The 20623-nt window shown below is 41.4% G+C and overlaps 1 protein-coding gene across 2 annotated transcripts in view; it reads right to left on the bottom strand.

Moving 5' to 3' along the window:
* ITGA3 (integrin subunit alpha 3) overlaps positions 1-20623 on the bottom strand; it is a 1049629-nt gene that overhangs the window by 532781 nt on the left and 496225 nt on the right. For both annotated transcript variants that reach the window (XM_044055141.1, XM_044055142.1), the window contains exon 6: positions 18614-18821. In XM_044055141.1, coding sequence (XP_043911076.1) covers positions 18614-18821 — 208 coding nt within the window. The remainder of the gene's footprint in view (positions 1-18613; positions 18822-20623) is intronic.

Below are 20623 nucleotides of genomic sequence, written 5' to 3'. Positions count from 1 at the left end.
TTAAGAAGGCTCTCTACTAGAAGTTTAAGCACCACAATTACAAATCCTGCAACTCTAAAAACTTGCTGTAACACCATGAAAAGCATTTTTGTAGGGGGGCTTCAACTCTTTCAGTCCAGTAGTGACACATGCTATCACTTATATATTGATGTACCATGGAATAGGGGAACAATATACCCTCTGTACACATTAACAGTCTCACTTTTCAGATGGTCACAATTCCATAGTTCACAATATCAAAGTGGCACAAGTTAAAAAGCCACTTGTACAAGTGCTGACCCTTGCTGGCTACGGAAAGAAATGCATATCTTCAGATCCTCAGTCTAGCTGCACTGAAATGTCTGACTTTGATTTGTCCATTTCTGTCCTCGCTTTTCTTACAGGATGGATTTCACTTAAGGCTGAAAACTCACAGCATCTTTATAATTAAAGGCCTGTTACCTTTCTATCCATTATATCTAAGATCACTGAGAGAATGGTACACATGTGGCTCCAGTACTTTTCTAAGAATATAGCCTCCTTTTTCATGCCGAGCAAAAGTTTAGAATGAACTTAAGTGATGTCACTGACCCTTCACTGTTACTGACACCATTTTGAGGCAAAAACACTGGCTTCGTCACAGGGGTCATATAGATAGACATGTCAATGGTGCTTGACTGTTTTTGCCACTGATTTCTACCACACATACATTGGATTCTTGTGCTCTGCACAGCATTTCAATGGTGTAACAGACATATGTATGGAGGGCAGTTCCTGTAAATCTATCTATCTATCTATCTATCTATCTATCTATCTATCTATCTATCTATCTAATCTATCTATCTACCTTATTTATTCATTCACTCATTCATTCATCCATCCATCCATTCAGTCATTCGTGCATTTATTTATTCATTTGGGCTGGTCCTAGGATCCTTTTTCAGCCACTGTCTAAGCCACAAATCAAGGACAGTACATTTTAGAAAACACTGCTCTGAAGACATTTTTGGCTATACACTACAGACAGTATAATACCTTCAGCTTGCACTGGAAACCTCATAATGCAACCATACACTAAAGGCACCACTTAAAATATATTAACAGTAAGTTTAAATATGTATGACTTGAACATATATTGTTTGTACATTATAAAAGGTACTGGGGGGTTAACACTACATACTTGAGTAGACTGTTACCTTCATCATGAGGCTGACTGAAGCTGATGCAGCCACTATAGTGAAGTTTTGTTTGTTTATTTATTTAGTTACTTGTTTGTTTGTTTGTTCACCAGTTAGTGGAGTGGTCCAAGACCATCTTTATTCTTGACTTGGGCCACACTAGCCACTACAAAATATATAAATTAAAGACAATAAACAAAGTGGCAGAATGTATATAGACTGCAAACTATAGAAGTCACACAAGACTAATGTACATTAAGTGGAAAACAGTAAACGCATTTTACAATACATTCATGTGTACAGTAAATATCTGTGTCGTTTATTGGTTTGCCAACCAAACCTGTGCACAGCTATTAACGATAGGTAAAATGTTGCGGTGCAAGTAAGAATTGTGGTGGTCTTCATTATTTCTATCATCTAAGGCTTTGAGATTTCACCTGACACCATGTAACAGTTTTGAGTCACTTGTAAATATAAATACATATAGAAATATTCATAATTATTAGCAAAAAAGGCAACAACACTGTAGTCTATTATAAGTGAATACTGACTTATTTTGGTATCCTACCACGTCAATTCACATGTCCTTCAATAACATGTAAGGCTCTCATTTATAAAAATAAAAGTGTAACTATGAATATTAAGTGATAAACAGTGATAAATCTTAGTATAATTTTGTTACTTTAATCTTGCCCTTTCTGATACTGCTTAATATTAAGTCACATAGTTAATGAAGACAACCCAAAATTCTCTGGACACCATCCATCCCTACATGTGTAAACCAAGTATACAAAAAGGTGCTATAGGTTTGAATGAGTCAGTTGCTGAATCTCCTAGTCCAAATTTATGGAATGCATTCTTTAGTAGTTTTGAAGGTATGCTTTCAGTCAATAAAGAGGGCTCAACTCATCTGCCCCTTTTTCATGGCATCATGCATGTGACTAGTAATTATGAAAATAGCTGTTTATGTATTGCACCCTATTTAAAGGTATGCTGTTTTGTGGTCATAAATCATACTTAGAAATGCAATCTATCAGTTACTAAATAGCAGCTTTTCTAGGGTATGGGGCATAATATGGACATTACATTATTAACAAAAGTTCATGAGGTCAAAGCTATGGTTTTCCTAGTAATAACATATGGCTGTAAAAGCAGCACTATAGATAAGACTGTGGCTTCTATGGTTGCCCATTTACTATTTATATTGTACTACTTTCTATCCATCCTCCAGCAAACCTTAGAATATTTGACCACTACATTAACCTTTTCTATATCTCCCAAATTCTTTGCTCAAGAATTCTGGAAAAGTCAAACATTATTGGAGGACAAAGGCTCAAAAACAAGGACAGTTTTTAAATAGTACTCTGGTTCAATTAAAATTAATGGAACAGCAGGTTTTGCATCAACATGCATTTTCTGAACAATAAGAAGCATAAAACACTTAAGTAGGCTGGTCAGCTGACCCATCTCAGGTGTTATCAGGTAAACGCATTGCAAAAATGAAATAAAAATGTCTGTTATTTTAAACTGACTGTAATTGCCAATAATGTACCAGAAGTTCAAAAAATATGAGGCCAAATCACAGACATTCAGCAACACCAGGGACAGTTGAGTGGTATAACCTCTTCCACAATAGACCCTAAAAACAGGAAACTAGTGTTGCTAGGAAAGAAATCTAAATTGGGTAAACTGTCATTAAAAAAATCTTAACAACACAACAGCTAAACATGGGTTAATGAGTTAAGTATTCTAATATTTTATTGCTTTTTTTTTGTTGTTTGCTGTGTTCTTTAATTTTGAGACATAACCGGTTGGTCTTGGTGGCCTTGGTTTTACTGAATGTCCCCTGCTTTTAATATTGTAACTAATGACAGAAACTGCATAGGCAATATGTTTACTCTTATTAGTGTATGGTTTGCTAATATAGCAATTATAGTGTGTGGCAGACCCTACTCACAATTTCTCAGAAAAGTCAGAGTAGCTTTTGTGTTGGAAGTGCATTCTGGTGTCTACCATGCATCATTAAAAAATAAATAAATAAAACAGCAGATGTGTTAGCTTTACCCTCATCTGCTAGTATACTGTACTTTCCATGGTACCAGAATGGCATCATGCTGACTGCTAAGATGCAATGTGATTGGAGGTTATGAGATAAGCTAACTAACAGCTGCAGTGCTGAGAGAAGAAGCACATACCATAGACTGTAAAGAGTCAAGAGTTGATGGTTAAGTAGGAAGACATAATAACTAAACAAATTTATCTTAAGTGCTAGCAAGAATGTCTGGTAACATGTTCAGTTTCCTGTCTGTCACAGTACTGGGTATAGCAACATAAGAAAAAATGCTAAAATAATATCTGTGCCGACAAAAATTGCAAATCCTCCATCTCAATTAGGTGGGAAATCATGGCTGATGTTAAGGAATGATGCAGGTAGGTGCTTTATCCATGCAAGCGTAGCACTGCATGCACAGACAGACAGACAGGCAGCCAGGTTAGGTTTCAGCATTGTTTTGAGAAGGTTTCTGGGACGAGTCCACCAACAAGGTTATCAATAAATAAAAAACGTACTTAATTGTTTATGGATTGCAACTCCCATTACAGTTAAATCTAAAAAGTTAACTTTTCTTTCTTTATATTATAAGTGAATTTAAGCCCAGTTGTTACCTATAATATATGTAATTATGTCTGAAGCAGTAGGCTCATTAATGGTGTGTGGGGGGTAAATCCCTGACAATTGCCCAGGTGACCCATGTTTGACTAGTGGCTGGAGTGCTTAATGATGCAGACAGGGAGGATGGGTATGCTTATTCTAGGGGGTGGGGTTGGGGTGGTGTGGAGTCTGTAGTTCCTAGAGAAGACTCTGGGCTGGCAGCATGAGGACAAACACAGTCATAGTTACACTATGAGCAAGCCCTAGGGTGGGCCTATTTCCTGCTGCCCACCTCACCTAACAATGATGTTAGTATGCAGGGGTGGTACTTAGGGCTAGAGAAAAGAGTGCCACCATTACCCAGGATAATGACAGCACTCCAGGATACCTGACACTCACCTTCATGCCAAGCATAAGCACAACCCTTAGGTTAAGCCCTAGGATATGGAGGAACAAATGAATGAATAAATAAAATGGACAGACAGAGACAGATGAATGGATAGACAGATAGATAGACAGATAGACAGATAGATAGATAGATAGATAGATAGATAGATAGATAGATAGATAGATAGATAGATAATGTCTTGGTGTCTCCTTTGCACATAAACAATACAAGGTACGTGTAACAAAAACAGTACAATGCATTACTTACAATAAACCATGTCCATAAAAAAAATCCATTCTCAACTATAGCCATAAATAAAATTGCCCATGATGGTGCAAAAGGGACACCTATGGCTGGAACAGAAACCTGATGGAGCAATTTGTTATTAAAGATAAAACAGCTGTTCATCACACAACAATCTGTTAATATAAGTTGGCAAATGATTTTTGCCTAAGAAGCAACCTACTGCTTCAGTACCACTGCAGTGTTTGATGCTGATAGAAAGACTTGTACCATTAAGGCTCATCCTGAATATATTGTTTAAAGATTTATCACAGACCTCAGCAGGCAATTGGATAGAATCTTCTATATAAGCCAAGATATAAAAAAGGCAGTTTCAGCTTTCCAACATTATCCAAGTACCTCTGATAACCCAAAAACGAAGTTGTGACCTGTTGTCCTATAGAAAGTTTTGTGTATTCTGGTGATACAGACCATGATGATTTTAAGATGTACTGTAATCTTTTTGACTTTTTACTGCAGCCATTCTCCACTTTGTACTTTAACTTCCTTTATATCTTCCATTTTGCCATTTTTAGGTATAAAAAGCATTAGCTCCAATCATTTTATTTTTCCTGAACTAGACTACTTTGGCCTTTAGTTTGAAAAATTTTTATTTCCATGAAGAATGTAGTGCCTACAAAATGGCTGGACTACCTGCACGGACAGGGCTCTTAATTGTAACATTGGTGGCCTAGATTTTGTGACACACTTCTCAGATGACTAGCCAGGTATCTGATGGACTGTTTTTCCAAAGGGAATGGGGTTTGAGATTCGGATTAAAATACTACCTGGCAGATACCAGGTTTCACGGGACTAAGGCTAGTAAAGATGAACAGTTGATGTGCTTGTGAGTACAGTACATTAATGTCACGGTACATGCAGCCATCTTGGGAACAACACAGTGGAAAAGTCCTCTATTTAATAATGGGGGGCTTGTTGTGGCACTGCAGTGGCACTGTGGCCATTAGTTGCTCAATGTAGGCCTTATTAGGATTCCCTCCCTTCACATATCTTATCCACATGAACTAAATCAGTAAACAAGCAGTGGATCATCTATGAAACAGTAACTGATTGATCCTGGTTACTGGTCAATAGAGTCAGTGAAGCCCCTAGAAATTACAGTTGTGTACACTTACCATAAATGTAGATGTTCAAGTGTATTCACTGTCGCAGTCATCACATTTGGGTTATCTGGTTTCAGTAGCCCTCAGTTGGCCTGATTATCAAAGTCTTGGGTCCTGCGTCGGTTGCTGTCTTATCTTCCATGACATCAGGTAGTCAGGGGTATAAAGCATGCAGCTGATGCCATTACAAGAGTTTTTTTTGACCCAGATGTCAGGTGCCCCCCTAATGGGAAACAATTAAATATAAATATACAAGGGTACACCTCCAACAAAAAAGCAAATACACCAAAAAGCTTTTAAGCATAGTAAAGAAGAGAAGAGGTATAGCCAAAAAGAGGTCAGGGGGCTGGAGGGAGGATAACCAGGACTGTAACAGTGAATACACTCGAACATCTACATTTATGGTAAGTGTACACAACTGTACTATGTTCTTCATGTTTCACTGTCACAGTCATCACATTTGGGTAGATTCCCAAAGCTAAGGATGGGAGGAGGAATTTAGATAGCATTAGGACCAACTATAAGGCCCTGCAAGACTGCAGTGGCAAAGCCAGCTCTGGATTTTGAAAAAAATGGTAAATGGTAATGCTTGGTAAAAGTAAGTACAGAACTCCACGTAGCAGCTTCTAGAATGTCCCTGGTAGGTACACCTCTGAGAAAGGCTGTAGAGGTAGATGCAGCCCTGGTTGAATGGGGTCTAATCCCCTGTGGGACAGGTTTTCCATGGTGCTTATAGCAGAAATGAATGCAATGGCCTATCCATTTAGAAATGGTTTGCTTTGAAATAGCCTACCCCTATGGCCCTGCAGCAAATGCCACCAGTAGTTGTTCATATTTCCTTTGAGGTTTAGTCCTGTACAAGTAAAATCTAAGTTGTCTGTGCACATCTAAGGAGTGCAGTATCCATTCCCCCTTTGTTCTGTGGATTAGAAAAGAAGGTTGGAAAATGAATGGACTGATTAAGAGCCACACTGGATACTACCTTGGGTGTGAAGGAGGGATTGGTCCTGAGGGACACCCTGTCTGCATGAAAGATGATGAAAGGCTCCACTGCCATAAGGGCCTGTAGTTCAGATACCCTTCTGGCTGAAGTATTTGGTAAAAGGAAGGCTGTTTTCCAAGAAAGAAATTTTAACTCTGCACTTGCAGCTGGCTCAAAAGGAGGAAGAGTGAGTTTTTCCAATACAAAGTTAAGGTTTTAGGCTGGAGTTGCGGCTCTCCTTGGTGGTCTTAAGTTTTTGGCCCCTCTGAGGAACTGTTTGAGCAGTGGGTGAGAAAAGAGGGCTGCTTCTGTGTTATAATGAGCTGAAAAGGCTGAGGTGTGAATTTTGATGGAGGAAAAGGAAAGGTCCTTGTGAAGCATCTCAGTCAAGTATTGAAGAATCTGAGATAAATTGGATGCTGTTGTGGCCATCCCTTGAGTTTGGTTCCAGGCACAGAATCTTTTCCATTTTTCAGGATAGGATTTTCTAGTACTAGGCCTCATTGTCTCCAAAATGACATCCAACACTTGTTTACTGAGGGATGGTAATGGAGAGATTAGGTAATTAGCCAGGCTGCCAGGTTCAGGGTATGAAGCTGAGGGTGCAGAATCTGGCTCTCCTGCTGTGACAGCAGGGTAGGGGTCTGAGGCAGGTGCAATGGAGCCAACAATGACAAACTGCTCAAGAGGGTGTTGGCGTGGCCAATCTGGTGCAATCAGTATCATCCTTGGTTTGTCCTGTTTGATCTTTAGTAGTACTTTGGAGAGTAGAGGCCAAGGAGGAAAGGCATAAACTGACAGATTTTTCCAGCTGAAGGACAGAGCATCCACTTTCCAAGCTTGTTTGTGGGGAGTCCTTATGCAGAGTTTGTCCAATTCCAACTGGTAGTTCTTGGGGGAGGCACACATGTCTATATCTGGGCTCCCCCATTTGTTTATCAACATGTTGAAAATCTTTGGTTCCAGTTTCCACTCGTGTAGGTCCATGAGATTTCTGCTGAGTTCATCTGCCAGTGTATTTAGCTTTCCTGGCAGGAACTGAGCCTGTAGATGCACTTGGTAGCTCAAGGCTGTGTTCCACAGAGCCATGGCTAGTCTGCAGAGGGGGTAAGAAATGGGTACCCCCCCCCCGCTTGTTTATGTACCACATAACAGTGGTATTGTCTATCCTTACCATTAATTGTCCTTGAAGGCTGTCAGAGCATTCTGTACAGCTAACATTTCTTTTTGATTGATATGCTGGTGCATTTGGCTTGGGTTCCATTTGCCCTGAATGCACTTCCCTGCCAGGTGAGCCCCCCATGCATAGTCTGATGCATCTGTTGTTAGGGTTTGGGCAGCAGGGGGGGTAGAGTGAATGGTAGTCCCTTGTTTTGGTGGCAGGCCTCTGCCCACCAAAGGAACTCTAACTGTAGGCAAGGTATGATAGGGATCATTGCTTCTAGAGCCTGAGTATGTTGACACCACAGACTTTTTAGATACCACTGTAGTTTCCTTATATGCAGACTTGCATATGGAATTAGTAGAATGCAGGAGGCCATGAACCCTAGGGCTTGCAGTATTTGCCTTGCAGATAGCAGGGTTTTTGTGGTCATTAGTTTGAAGTAAGTTGTCAAATGATTTTTTTTCTCTGGCTTGAGGAAAGCCATCTGGGAAGTTGTGTTCAAGCTTGCTCCCAGGAATATAATTAGTTGACAGGGTACAGGATGTGATTTCTTTTTGTTTATGGTGTACCCCAGACAGGTTAGCACCTTTTGTACAAATGCCAGATGATTAAAAAGTATGTCCTGGCTTTCTGCATGAATTAGACAATCGTCCAGGTATGGGTATATTTGAATATTTCTTTGCCTGCAGAATGCAATGACTGGAGCTAGGCACTTTGTGAATACCCTGGGCGCAGTAGATAAGCCAAAGGGCAGTGCAGAGAAAGCACAGTTTTGTACCTACCATAAATGTAGATGTTCAAGTGTTCACCCTGCTGCAGGCATCACACTAGGGTTATCCTGTCGTCAGGCGGTCCCGCAGTTGGACGGAATTCCAAAGTCTTGGTCCGGCGTCGGTTGCTGTCACCTCTTCCCTGACGTCAGTGCGCCAGGGGTATATATAATGCAACCAACACCATTTTCTTCAGTTTTTCTTGCCCCAGATGTCAGGCGCCCCCAAAAAGGTGGTCAGAATTAGTACCAAATGGAGTGAACACTGCACAAACACAAAATCCCTTCAGCTATAAGCAAATACATCAGTAAGGCATAGAAGAGATTTAGCCAGTAGAACAGAGGGGATGGAGGGAGGGTAACCTGGACTGCAGCAGGGTGTACACTCGAACATCTACATTTATGGTAGGTACAAAACTGTACTATGTTCATCGTGTTACCCTGCTGCAGTCATCACACTTGGGTTGAATCCCAAAGCTAAGGTAGGGGGGAGGTATCACAGAGGGTTAGTGGAGGCAATAAGGCCCTGCAGAACTGCAGTGGCGAAGCCCGCCCTGGACTTAGAGTAAAGAGGTAAGTGATAGTGTTTGGTAAAGGTGTGTACTGAACTCCAAGTTGCAGCTTCTAAAATTTCCTTGGTAGGAACCCCCCTGAGAAAGGCTGTAGAGGTAGCTGTTGCCCTGGTAGAGTGGGATCTAATGGTAGCAGAAACTGGTTTTCCATGATGGGTATAGCAGAACCGTATGCAATGACCTATCCATTTAGAAATGGTTTGCTTAGATATAGCCTTCCCTTGAGAAGCTGTAGCATAGGATACAAACAGCTGGTCAGTTTTTCTGAAAACCTTAGTTTTGTCCAAGTAGTAATGAAGCTGCCTGTGAATGTCCAAGGAATGCAGGAGTCTCTCACCTTTGTTCTGTGGATTGGGGAAGAAGGTGGGTAAGTGGATGGTTTGATTTAAAGCCACACTGGAAACCACCTTAGGCATAAAGGGAGGATTAGTTCATAGAGAAACTCTGTCTTGATGAAAAATGAGGAAAGGTTCCACTGTCATTAGTGCCTGTAGCTCTGAGACTCTCCTAGCTGAAGTTATTGCTAGGAGCAGGGCAGTCTTCCATGATAGGAACTGAAGATCTGCAGAGAAAGCTGGTTCAAAGGGAGGTAGCGTTAGTTTTTCCAGAACAAAGTTGAGGTCCCAGGTTGGTGTAGGAGCTCTCATGGGTGGTCTAATGTTTTTTTCCCCTCTGAGGAACTGCCTTAGAAGAGGATGTGAAAATAAAGGTGGATCCGTGTTGTAGTGAGCTGAAATAGCTGAAGCATGGATTTTAATTGAGGAAAAGGAAAGTCCTTTGTGCAACATCTCAGCTAAATACTGTAGAATGTGAGGCAAGTGAGGCTGAATTGTGTCTTGGCCTTTAGCTTGGTTCCTGGCACAAAACCTTTTCCATTTGTCCGAATAAGCCTTCCTGGTGCTTGGCCTCCTGGCTTCCAGAATAACATCCAGAACTGTTTGTGAAAGAGGAGCTGGTTGGATGTTTAGTTGATTTGCCATGCAGCCAGATTTAAAGTTTTGAGCTGGCTGGGAAGAATCTGTTTGTTTTGTTGTGTGAGCAAATGGGGTATTTGAGGCAATATCCATGGTGGGCTGTGGGCCATATTTTTTAATAACGGGTACCAGTGCTGGTGTGGCCAGTCTGGGGCTATGAGAATCAGTCATGGTCTCTCCTTTTTGACCTTCAAAAGAACCTTTGTGAGGAGAGGTAATGGAGGAAAGGCATATGCTGTCAGGTTTTTCCAACTGAAAGAGAGAGAGGCCACTTTCCAAGCTTGATGGTGAAATGTCCTTGTACAAAATTTTGTCAGTTGGTAGTTTTGAGGACTGGCAAACAGGTCTATGTTTGGAAGGCCCCATTTTTGAGTTATCATCGCAAATATTTGTGGATCTAGTTTCCACCCGTGGGGATCTTTGATGTTTCTGCTGAGGTCGTCTGCCAATGTGTTCTTCTGTCCTGGCAGGAATTGAGCTTGTAACTGGACTTGGTACGCCAGAGCTGTGTTCCATAAGATCATTGCTTGCCTGCATAGAGGGTAGGAATGTGTACCCCCTTGTTTGTTTATGTACCACATAACTGTGGTGTTGTCCGTCTTTATTGCAAGTTGTCCTGGATGTAATAGATCCTTGAAGGCTGTCAGAACTTTCTGTACAGCTACCATCTCTTTTTGATTTATGTGCAGATTTCTTTGATCTGCAGTCCATAGGCCTTGAATGCATTGTCCTGCCATGTGTGCCCCCCAGGCATAGTATGAAGCATCTGTTGTGATAGTTTGCCTGTCTGGGGGCAAGGTGAAAGGCTGACCCTTGATGAGGTGACATGACTGTGACCACCATAGAAATTCCTGTTGTAGCAGGGAATGAGAGATATCATTGTGTCCAAGCTGTGGCTGTGTTGAGACCATACGCTTTTTAGGTACCACTGTAATTTCCTCATATGCAGCTTTGCAAATTGTATTATTAGAATGCAAGATGCCATGAAGCCCAAAGCCTGCAGAATTTGTCTTGCAGTTAACTGGGTCTTTGTTGCCATTGTCTTGAAATATTGAGTTAGTTGTAGTTGCTTGTCTGGCGTAAGATAAGCCTTCTGGGCCATTGTATTCAAGCTGCCACCCAGGAATGTCATTTTTTGTGAGGGTACTAGTTTTGACCTCTTTTCGTTTACTGTGTACCCCAGGCAGTTTAGTAGATGCTTTACAAAGGCCAGATGATGTAAGAGAATGTCTTTGCTTTCTGCTTGGATGAGGCAGTCATCCAGGTATGGATATATTTGAATTCATCTTTGTCTGCAGTATGCAATTACTGGTGCCAGGCATTTTGTGAAAACTCTGGGTGCAGTAGATAAGCCAAAGGGCAGTGCAGAGAATTGGTAATGGGTTGAACCTGCAATGAAACTGAGGTATCTTCTGCAACTTTGTCTGAAAGGGACATGCAGGTATGCCTCCTTGAGGTCCAACGTTACTAGCCATGTTTCCTTGCCCAACATGGGAAGTAGCTGCTGTAGTGTTAGCATCTTGAATTTGGGTACTTGTAAGTAAGTGTTTAGAACTGAAAGGTCCAGAATTGGTCTCCAGGCATTGCCCTTTCTGGGCACTAGAAAGAGTCTTGAGTAAAATCCTTGGCCTTGCTCTCGAGTAGGTACCAGTTGAATGGCTCTCATGTCCATGAGAGCTGTAATTTGCTTTTGTGCCTCTGCCAATTGATTTTGTGGCAGGTTTGGCATTCCTCTTTTCATCGGCAAGGTGTGAAAATGGAATCTGTATCCTCGTGAAATTATGTCTAGGACCCATTTATCCTTTGTGACAATGTGCCAGTTGTCTGCAAAAAGTGCGAGTTTTCCCCCCAAGGGGGCTGCCAAGAGAGTATTGCTTGGCCAGATGAGGTTCAAGTCATTGAGTTTGCCTTCTGGTGGATTGAGACCTGTCTTCTCCTCCCTTCTGTGTTGTAGTGCCCCATTGGTGAGGTTTATACTGGGCTTGTGGTTGTCCTCCATATTTACCCCTCTGCGGTCTGTCAGTTGCTGAAAAGGACCAATTTTTTGTTGGTCAGTTTCTGCTGAAGCGAGGGGGTTGTACTTGTAGGAAATCTTTGACTGTCTGCAAAGATTTTGCCTTATCTTCCATTTTCTTTAAAACTTCTTCTGCTTTAACTCCAAAAAGAACATCCTGCTGTAAGGGAGCATCTAGTAATTTTGCTTTAACATGATCAGGCAGAGTTTGTTCCTTTAACCAAGCATGCCTATGTATAACAGACCCAGTGATAGCTGCTCTGCAGGAGGCCTCCAAAGAATCAAACCCACATTGTAAGGTATGTTTGCCCACCTGCTCAGTGGCATGCAACAGATCCTGTACTTCTTTCAATTCAGATTGTTGAGGGAGAGTGGTTATTCTTTGTTTTAACTGAGAGATTAGAAATTGCTGATACTTAAGCATATGAAATTGACAATTCAGTGCCCTCATAGCTAGTGTGGCTGAGGTGTAAACCTTTTTCCCCCACCTGTCTAGTGCTCTGTTATCCCTCTCAGAAGGTACTGTTTTTTTTGCCATAGAAGCCTTAGCCCCCTTGGGACTCTGGGAGATAGTCTCTGGGTCAGCTACTGGGCTTTTGTAAAGAAATTTGTGGGAATCAGGCACTCTGTAGTATCTGTCAGGCTTAGCCGGAGCAGGAGGTAGAGAGTCTGGGTTGAAACTGGATTCTAAATAGACATCATCCACAATGTCCAAAACTGGTGGGATGGCAAGTGGTCTGTTGGGGGAGTAAAAGAAACTCTCTGAGCCTTTTCTTTGAATCAGAGTAGTCCTGACCTTCCCAGTGAAAATGTTCCCTCATAGTGTGTAAAGTTTCCCCAAAGGAGTAGTCTTCAGGAGGAGAAGCTGAGGGAATAGAGTCCTCAGCATCAGAATCTTCATAAGGAGAGAAGGAATAGTCTTGGTCCTCAGAGGAGTCTGAAGAAATGGACATTTGCTCAGAGGAAGCATAATCTTCCTCTTGTCTTGGCCTTTTTTCAGGAGGGGGCTATGAACCCCTGATTAAGGAAATCAAATCTTCAGCCATTTTGAGCATCTGTTTCTTAGGCTTAGGGCCTTGAACAGGAGACTGAAGTGCAGTCCTTTTAGATTTAGAAGGAGTCTTCGACTTAGAAAACATTTTAATGGTAAGAGTCGTCGGTCTGAAAACTCCTTCAGAAACCGATGGCGTTTCTGTAGCACCGACGTCTTTTGAAGCAAAGTCTTCGGATGGGCCTGAAGTAAAAGGCTGCGTCGGCCTGGTACATTTCGTCAAAATTTCTGTAGCGGTCACGGGTTCCAGATCTGTGGTAGTCAGAGGCTGCGTTGGAGCCTCACTGAGGACCGGAGAACCGGAGAACCGGAGACCGGATCAGCCGAGGCCTAGGAATCTGGCTTAGGCCTGGGCTGTCTGTCCTTATCCCTGCATTTTTTGTGTACGCCGGTAGTCGGTTGCTCCAACGGCATGGTATAGTTAAATTTCCTACCGAAGTAGTGTCGTGCGAAATCAAAGCATCTTTTAATAGTACGCTTACTAAACCTAGCACAAAACCGACAAGAAGTGACGTTGTGGTCTGGGCCTAGGCAAGGTATGGAAAAAGAATGAAAATCCTTATGAGGTATTTGCTTCCCACAAGAAATACAATTGTTAACTTTTTCTGACATCGGTCTGAGGCAAGAAAAGTTTCCCCAATGGGGTATTTAGCTTTATAGAAGACTTCGGTCTGAAATTCGAATTCAAAAATCTCAGGAGTCGGCCGACCGGCACTTGCGAACTGCTTCTGCTTCGGGCACCGCACGGCAAGAAAGACTGAAGAAAATGGCGTCGGTTGCATTATATATACCCCTGGCGCACTGACGTCAGGGAAGAGGTGACAGCAACCAACGCCGGACCAAGACTTTGGAATTCCGGCCGACTGTGGGACCGCCCGATGACAGGATAACCCTAGTGTGATGACTGCAGCAGGGTAACACGATGAACATCTGATAGTGCATGTAGCCTGCTTTGAAGTGTAGGTAACTTCTGCAAGATTCCCTGATTGGGATGTGCAGGTAGGCTTCCTTTAAATCCAGTGTTGTCAACCAGGCATCTTTGCCTAGCATAGAAAGTAACTGGTGAAGAGTTAGCATCTTGAATTTTGGAATGACCAAAAAGGTGTTTAATATAGAAAGGTCCAGGACAGGACTTCATGAGTTGTCTTTTCTGGGTACCAGGAAAAGTCTTTAATAGAAACCTTGTCCCTTTTCCTCTTCTGGTACAGTTTGAATAGCCTTTATGCTTAAGAGAGAGAGTTCTTGCTTTTGAGCCTCTGCCCACTGATTTGGTGGTAGATTTGGCCAACCGTTTGGGGTTGGTAACGTGTGTAATTGAAATCTGTATCCTTGGGAAACTATATTTAAAACCCATTTGTCCTGGGTAATGAGTTCCCAGTTTTTTGCCTGCAGAGCAATCTTTCCCCCTAAAGGGGCAGTCAGTTGAGAAGTGCTTGGAAGTTTTAAAGCTAAGTCAGTGAGACAGTTTACCATGGGGGGAGTCTTACTACTCACTGATTTGGAAGTGGGAGCCCCCCACTGCTTAGCCCTGTGCGTACCCTGGGACTGAAGCCTGGGTGTTCTGCTGGCTCTAGGTTTGGACTGAGAAGGCCTGGAAGAGGCAGAAAAAGACCAATTCTTAGATGGCCAATGCCTACTAAATATTGGAGGCTGTACTTGTAGGAAATCTTTAACAGTTTGCATAGATTTAACTTTTTCCTACATCTGTTTAAGAACTTTTTCTGCTTTGTTGCCAAACAAGCGGTCCTGATTTAAGGGAGCATCCAGCAATTTAGCTTTAACATGATCTGGCAAAGATTGCTCCTTAAGCCAAGCATGCCTTCTAAGTACAGACCCAGTGACAGCAGCCCTGCAAGATGCCTCTAGTGAATCAAAACCACATTGCAAAGTATGCTTTCCAACCTGTTCAGCAGAATGCATTAAATCCTGTAAATCCTTACTTTCAGCACAATCAGGAATCAACATCATTTTCTGTTTAAGCAATCCAGTAATATGCTGCTGATACTTTAACATATGAAACTGGCAGTTTAAGGCCCTAATGGCCAAATTTGCAAAAAAATGTATACTTTTTTACCCCATCTATCCAGCGCCCTGAAGTCTCTATCAGAGGGGGTAGGATTTTTGGCAGTAGTAGTCCTTAATGCCCTTGGGTCCCTGTGAAATGATCTCAGAATCCTCAGTAGGATTTTTAAAAAGGAACTTGTGAGAGTCAGGAACCCTGTAATATCTATTAGGTTTTCTGGGAGCAGGAGGTAAAGAGTCAGGGGCCAAGCTAGATTCCGAAAAGGCATCATCAACAATGTCTAGTACAGGAGGGATAGCTGAAGGCCTGTGCTGGGGCAGGAGTAAGAAATCCCTAAGTCTCTTTTTAGAATCAGAGTAATCCTGGCTTTTCCAGCGAAAGTGCTCCCTAAGAGTATGCAGGGTATCACCAAAACAGAAATCCCCTGGGGGGTGGGGGGGTGGGGAGTAGAGGGAATACAGTCCTCTGCATCAGAATCCTCGTAGGTAGATAAGGGTAAATCCTGGTCATCAGAGGAAACAGAAATTTCAGAATCCTGGTCAGAGGTATCATAAGCAAATTCAGTCCTCGGTCTCTTAGAGGGGAAAGGTTGGCTTTCCCTGATTATAGTAATAAGGTCTTCAGCCATTCTTATCATCTGTTTTTTAGGCATAGAGGCCTGACCATGTGGTCTGGGTGTTGGTTTCCTAGGCATAGTTCGAGTTTTAGGCCTTGAAGAAGAACATGGCGTTGGTTTAATATGCAATTCAGTAGGCCTGAATACACCCTCAGAAGCTGGTGCCTGCACAGCGGCTCCAGACCCATTCAAGGTAGAGACATCCGGAGGTTCCACAGTTGAAGCATCTCGTGGCACACCGGACTCCGAATGGATCTCAGTAGAGGCCTGCGAATATGAAGTAGCGGGTATCAGGGGCTGCAAAAGCGCCTCACTGAGTACCAGTGAACTGGCAAATGACTTAGGAGAAGCATCGTCGGCAGCTTTGGACCTAGGCGGCCTGTCTCTGTATTTAGCTTTGCATCTTTTCAGAATGTTGATAGTCGGATGGCTTATCAAAGACATATCTGGATAACTGAATTGAGTACCAAAATATTTAGAAGTGTAAATATACCGATGACTAACAGCTCATTGCTCAAATAAGGCACAAAACCGACAGCGAGGTATGTCGTGGTCAGGGCCTAGGCAAGGAATACAGTACGAATGAAAATCTTTGTGAGGTATTTGCTTTCCACAAGCAATACAATTATTGACTTTTACTGACATTTGTTTAGAGCAAGAAAAAGTTTCCCCAGTGGGGTACTTAGCTTTAGTTGAAGACTTCAGTTCTGAAACTCAAAAACGTAAATTTCAGGAGTCGGCCGACCGGCACTTGCGAACTGCTTCTGCTTCGGGCACCGCATGGCAAGAAAGGCTGATGTAATAGCTTGGCTGCATGCTTTATACCCCTCACTACCTGATGTCATGGAAGATGAGACAGCAACCGAAGCAGGACCCGAGACTTTGATAATCAGGCCGACTGAGCGATACTGCAAGCAGATAACCCAAATGTGATGACTGCAACAGTGAAACACGAAGAACATCCACTTGTGGGTCCACTACACAGAATATTAACAGTACAGACACATCTGTTCCCTTCTGCTGTCATTTCAATTTACCCACCGTGTTGGCTTCTGTAAGTAACAAATATACTATTAAATGAGGTGAGGTACATGTCCATGCTGTGAGGAGAGTATTTAGTACCCTTACATCATCGGTGGTGCAGCGGTAGTGTTGTTGCCTCACAGCTAGAGGTTCTCCCATTCGATTCTCAGCTGGAGTGCGGGGAGTGCCTTCTGTGTGGAGTCTGCATGTCCTCCCCATGGTTGGGTGGGCATTCGAAAGACATGCATAAATGGGTGTACCTTCGTTGAAGGTTGAACATCGAGCTGGCACCTTGGCGTTCGTGAAATTCTACTGCCAATCATTAGCGGACCAGAGTTCTGCTATGGCGACCCCTAACCGGGAAAAGCCGAAAGACAACAACAACATCAAACAGAAGAGGCAGATTTGTACTATCATGTATTGTGCTTTTACATCGATACACATAGCTACAGAGACTGTACTGCTGAACCCACATTTCCTGTAATAACTATGTTCACACAATACCTAATGCTAAGACTGACTTTTAATGAAAACCTAGCAAAACTGATTATACACTTAATACTCCAACAAATATGTATTTCCTAATACAGCCATACAAATCACAAATTAAATCATGTATAAATTCATAGGTAAGTACTACGCTAGCTCCCTTGCAGGTCATGCTAAGCCTAGTCAGTTTCCCTCAGATGTGAGAGTCAAACTTTGTACCCTGTGTCTGTGAGGTAAACACCTTTACTATTATGCCAACTCCATTTATAGATTAGTACTAGGGTATCTGCCCTTGTAGGCCATTTTATGCCTAGCCAAACTTCCCAACACAAAGGTAAGACTCAAACACTGCACCTTGTGTCTTCAAGATAGACACATTAACTATTATGCCAACCCCCAATAACCTCTACGAGAAGTTTTTATTGTCTTTGCAAATCAAGTCATGATATATTAAGTTATTTTACTTTATTTTATTTATTTACTATTTATTTATTAATTTATCTATTTATTGTTTACTGAGGTAGAGTGACCCCGCTCGGAACGCGAACTCAGATCAGACGTTGTGACCCGCCGAATTTAAGCATCTATAAAGAAGCCGTGGTGGTACGGCGGTAGCATTGTTACCTCACAGCAAGAGGTTCTCCCGTTCGATTCTTGGCTTGGCTTGGGAGTGCCTTCTGTGTGGAGTCTGCATGTCCTCCCTGTGGTTGGGTAGCGTTCGAAAGACATGCGTGCGTAAATGGCCGTGCCTTCATTGAAGGTTGAGCATCAAGCTGGCACCTCAGCGTTTCATAAAAAAATCTACTGCCAATCATTAGCGGACCGGATTTCCGCTGTGGCAACCCCTTATTGGGAAAAAGCCAAAAGACAAACAACTTTATTTTATTTATTTACTATTTATTTATTCATTTATCTATTTATTGTTTACCGAGGTAGAGTATTAATCAAAAAAGGCCAACTACAGGCTCAGCCTGGGCTGCTTAATACAAAAACAAAATTATTACATAAGGAGAATTGAAGACATAGAATATGGTTACAAAACATAAAAGGCATATGGTCAGCCAAAAAGAAAGAAAGAAAGAAAGAAAGAAAGAAAGAAAGAAAGAAAGAAAGAAAGAAAGAAAGAAAATTTGACATCATTTACTATACTGGATAAAGAAGAGACTGTAGTCTAATTTACATAGACATCTGCAAAGATGCCTGCAGCTCAAGGTTTCACAATGTCTTGAAAGTGATAAATCTCAGCAAAATCTATTCAGCCACACACTACTCATCTGGTATTGGTCTGTATCTGTCCACCCACACAGCTTCTGCTTCATAAAGTAATCACGTACCCATCATTGTTGAGGTCAGCAAGAGCAATAGAGCTTCCGAAGAAGGAACCCACTTGTTGTCCAATCAGGATCTGCTGTACCTGGAGAGATGGAGCATTAATTAATGACCCGAGGAATACGGCACCTTTATGCACATAGCGTGGGGCACCTGCCACAATGGTCAATTTGTCCTTTTGCAGGATATTATATCCAGTCTCAACTGCAAATCCTGCAAAGATCAATAAGAAATAGTTAGCCGCCATATATATGAATTTCATTATCTGGTCACCAAATTAATCTAATACAAAATATTGTATAACACAAACTCTTGCTGTCTTATGGAAATATGATAAAATATAACTTTATTTAATACATAAACATGCTAAAAGTCCCTGGTGCCTTGTCTGAATTACCCTCTAAGGGGATAAACAGAACTTACAAGAACTTAATCTCCATTTTCCATAAAGTTCTGCCGAAAACTTTACTGTTTATCATCACTATAAAAATATCTGATAGTTAATTTTTGCATTCACTACTACTCACATATAACTTTGCCATTTCAATATAAAATAGCTTTCTTCATACAAAACCCACTGTTTCACTTATCTCTCAGTAAGAAGTTTTTTTGTAACAACATTGCAAAATTCAAATCCTTCAAACAGATGTGCTATGCATTATAATAAATATAAAAAAACTAAATTGTTCCTGCAATATATATAAAGAGCATACTTCTGTATAATAATATTATTACTGAACTTGCATTTATCTGTTTAAACTGACAGCTTTTATGAATGCCTCAGAGGAACTGATGGAGCTTGAAAGGCATGCAAAGAATGGCAATGTGGTTTATTTGTATTGTATTATTATTTATAAAGAATTATGAAGATTGTGCTATATTTACTGGTTGGACAGTCTGATATTTAGTCTTCCTTGTACATTTCACTGTCTTTACTGACTTTCTTACTGCATCTCTTTGTATCTCCTGGGACTGTATATTCTTAACATGTAGAAGTACACTTCCCATAAGTGATAAGCACAGTTTTCACTCCACTTTTGAGTGCTACATTCTTCAGTCATAATGGACAGCAAAGCTCTGTTCTGGGTGTGGAAATCACTTATAGGAACTGTGCAGAACTCAGTAGAGTTCTTTGTGCAGTCAGCACATGCACTCATGAACTGGCTTCCACTCGAAGGGGTGATGACCAGATCTTCATCCCCTAATTTCTGAGCCATCTCTGATATCTTCACTTAAATCGATAATGCTCTCTACCCTAACTCAATCCACAAACAATACCCTTTTAAAGAAACACTCTTGTTAATCCAGATCTCCTGACTCCATATCCATCCTATCAAATTGCCGTTCTTAATCAAACGAATGTGTAGCCAAAAATGTTTAGTCAAAAATCATATCATACAGTTATTTCATCATCTTACTGCTTTTCTGAGCCTTTCAAACACCTTAGGACCTCTTTGCACTTAAATCACCCTCTCAAAAATCCTCCTGCTGTCCTACCAAAAAAAAAAAAAAAAAAAAAAAAAGAAAATGCCATGCCAAGTCAAATTTCTACTCAGCTATTATTTATATAACTATTATTTATTCCTAAAAATATTATTAATTATATATTATTTATTCTGCATACCATTAAGTGAATTGATATACAGAGCCCTTTCTTTTACTATCAAAAAGAGAACACAGGAGTCTTCCCTCTTCCAAAGCTAAAAACGGCTTCCCATTCCCTAAAATAACTATCCTTCTGTTAGTCTTTCTTTTATTCACATTTGTTATTGATCAACATTTCCCCTATTTCACACTACAGATCCCAGAAAGACTCCTTCATCATACAAGTTCCAATCAATATTCAGCTCCACACTCCACTTCCAAATTTCCTTCATCAACCTAAAAAACACAGGGCATGCATTCTTCCTAATTGCTCCAAAAATATAGAGATATGGGAATCCATTCCAGAAGACATAAAGTCCTTCTCATGATTCAGCAATTTATAAAAAAAGCAAAAACCTTTTCTTATCAAT

This window comes from Protopterus annectens, chromosome 13.part0 (assembly GCF_019279795.1).
Source record: "Protopterus annectens isolate FY-2018-M chromosome 13.part0, PAN1.0, whole genome shotgun sequence".
Classification (NCBI taxonomy): Eukaryota; Metazoa; Chordata; order Ceratodontiformes; family Protopteridae; genus Protopterus; species Protopterus annectens.
Note: the sequence above shows the minus strand (reverse complement) of the source record. Positions and strands in the feature narration are given on the sequence as shown.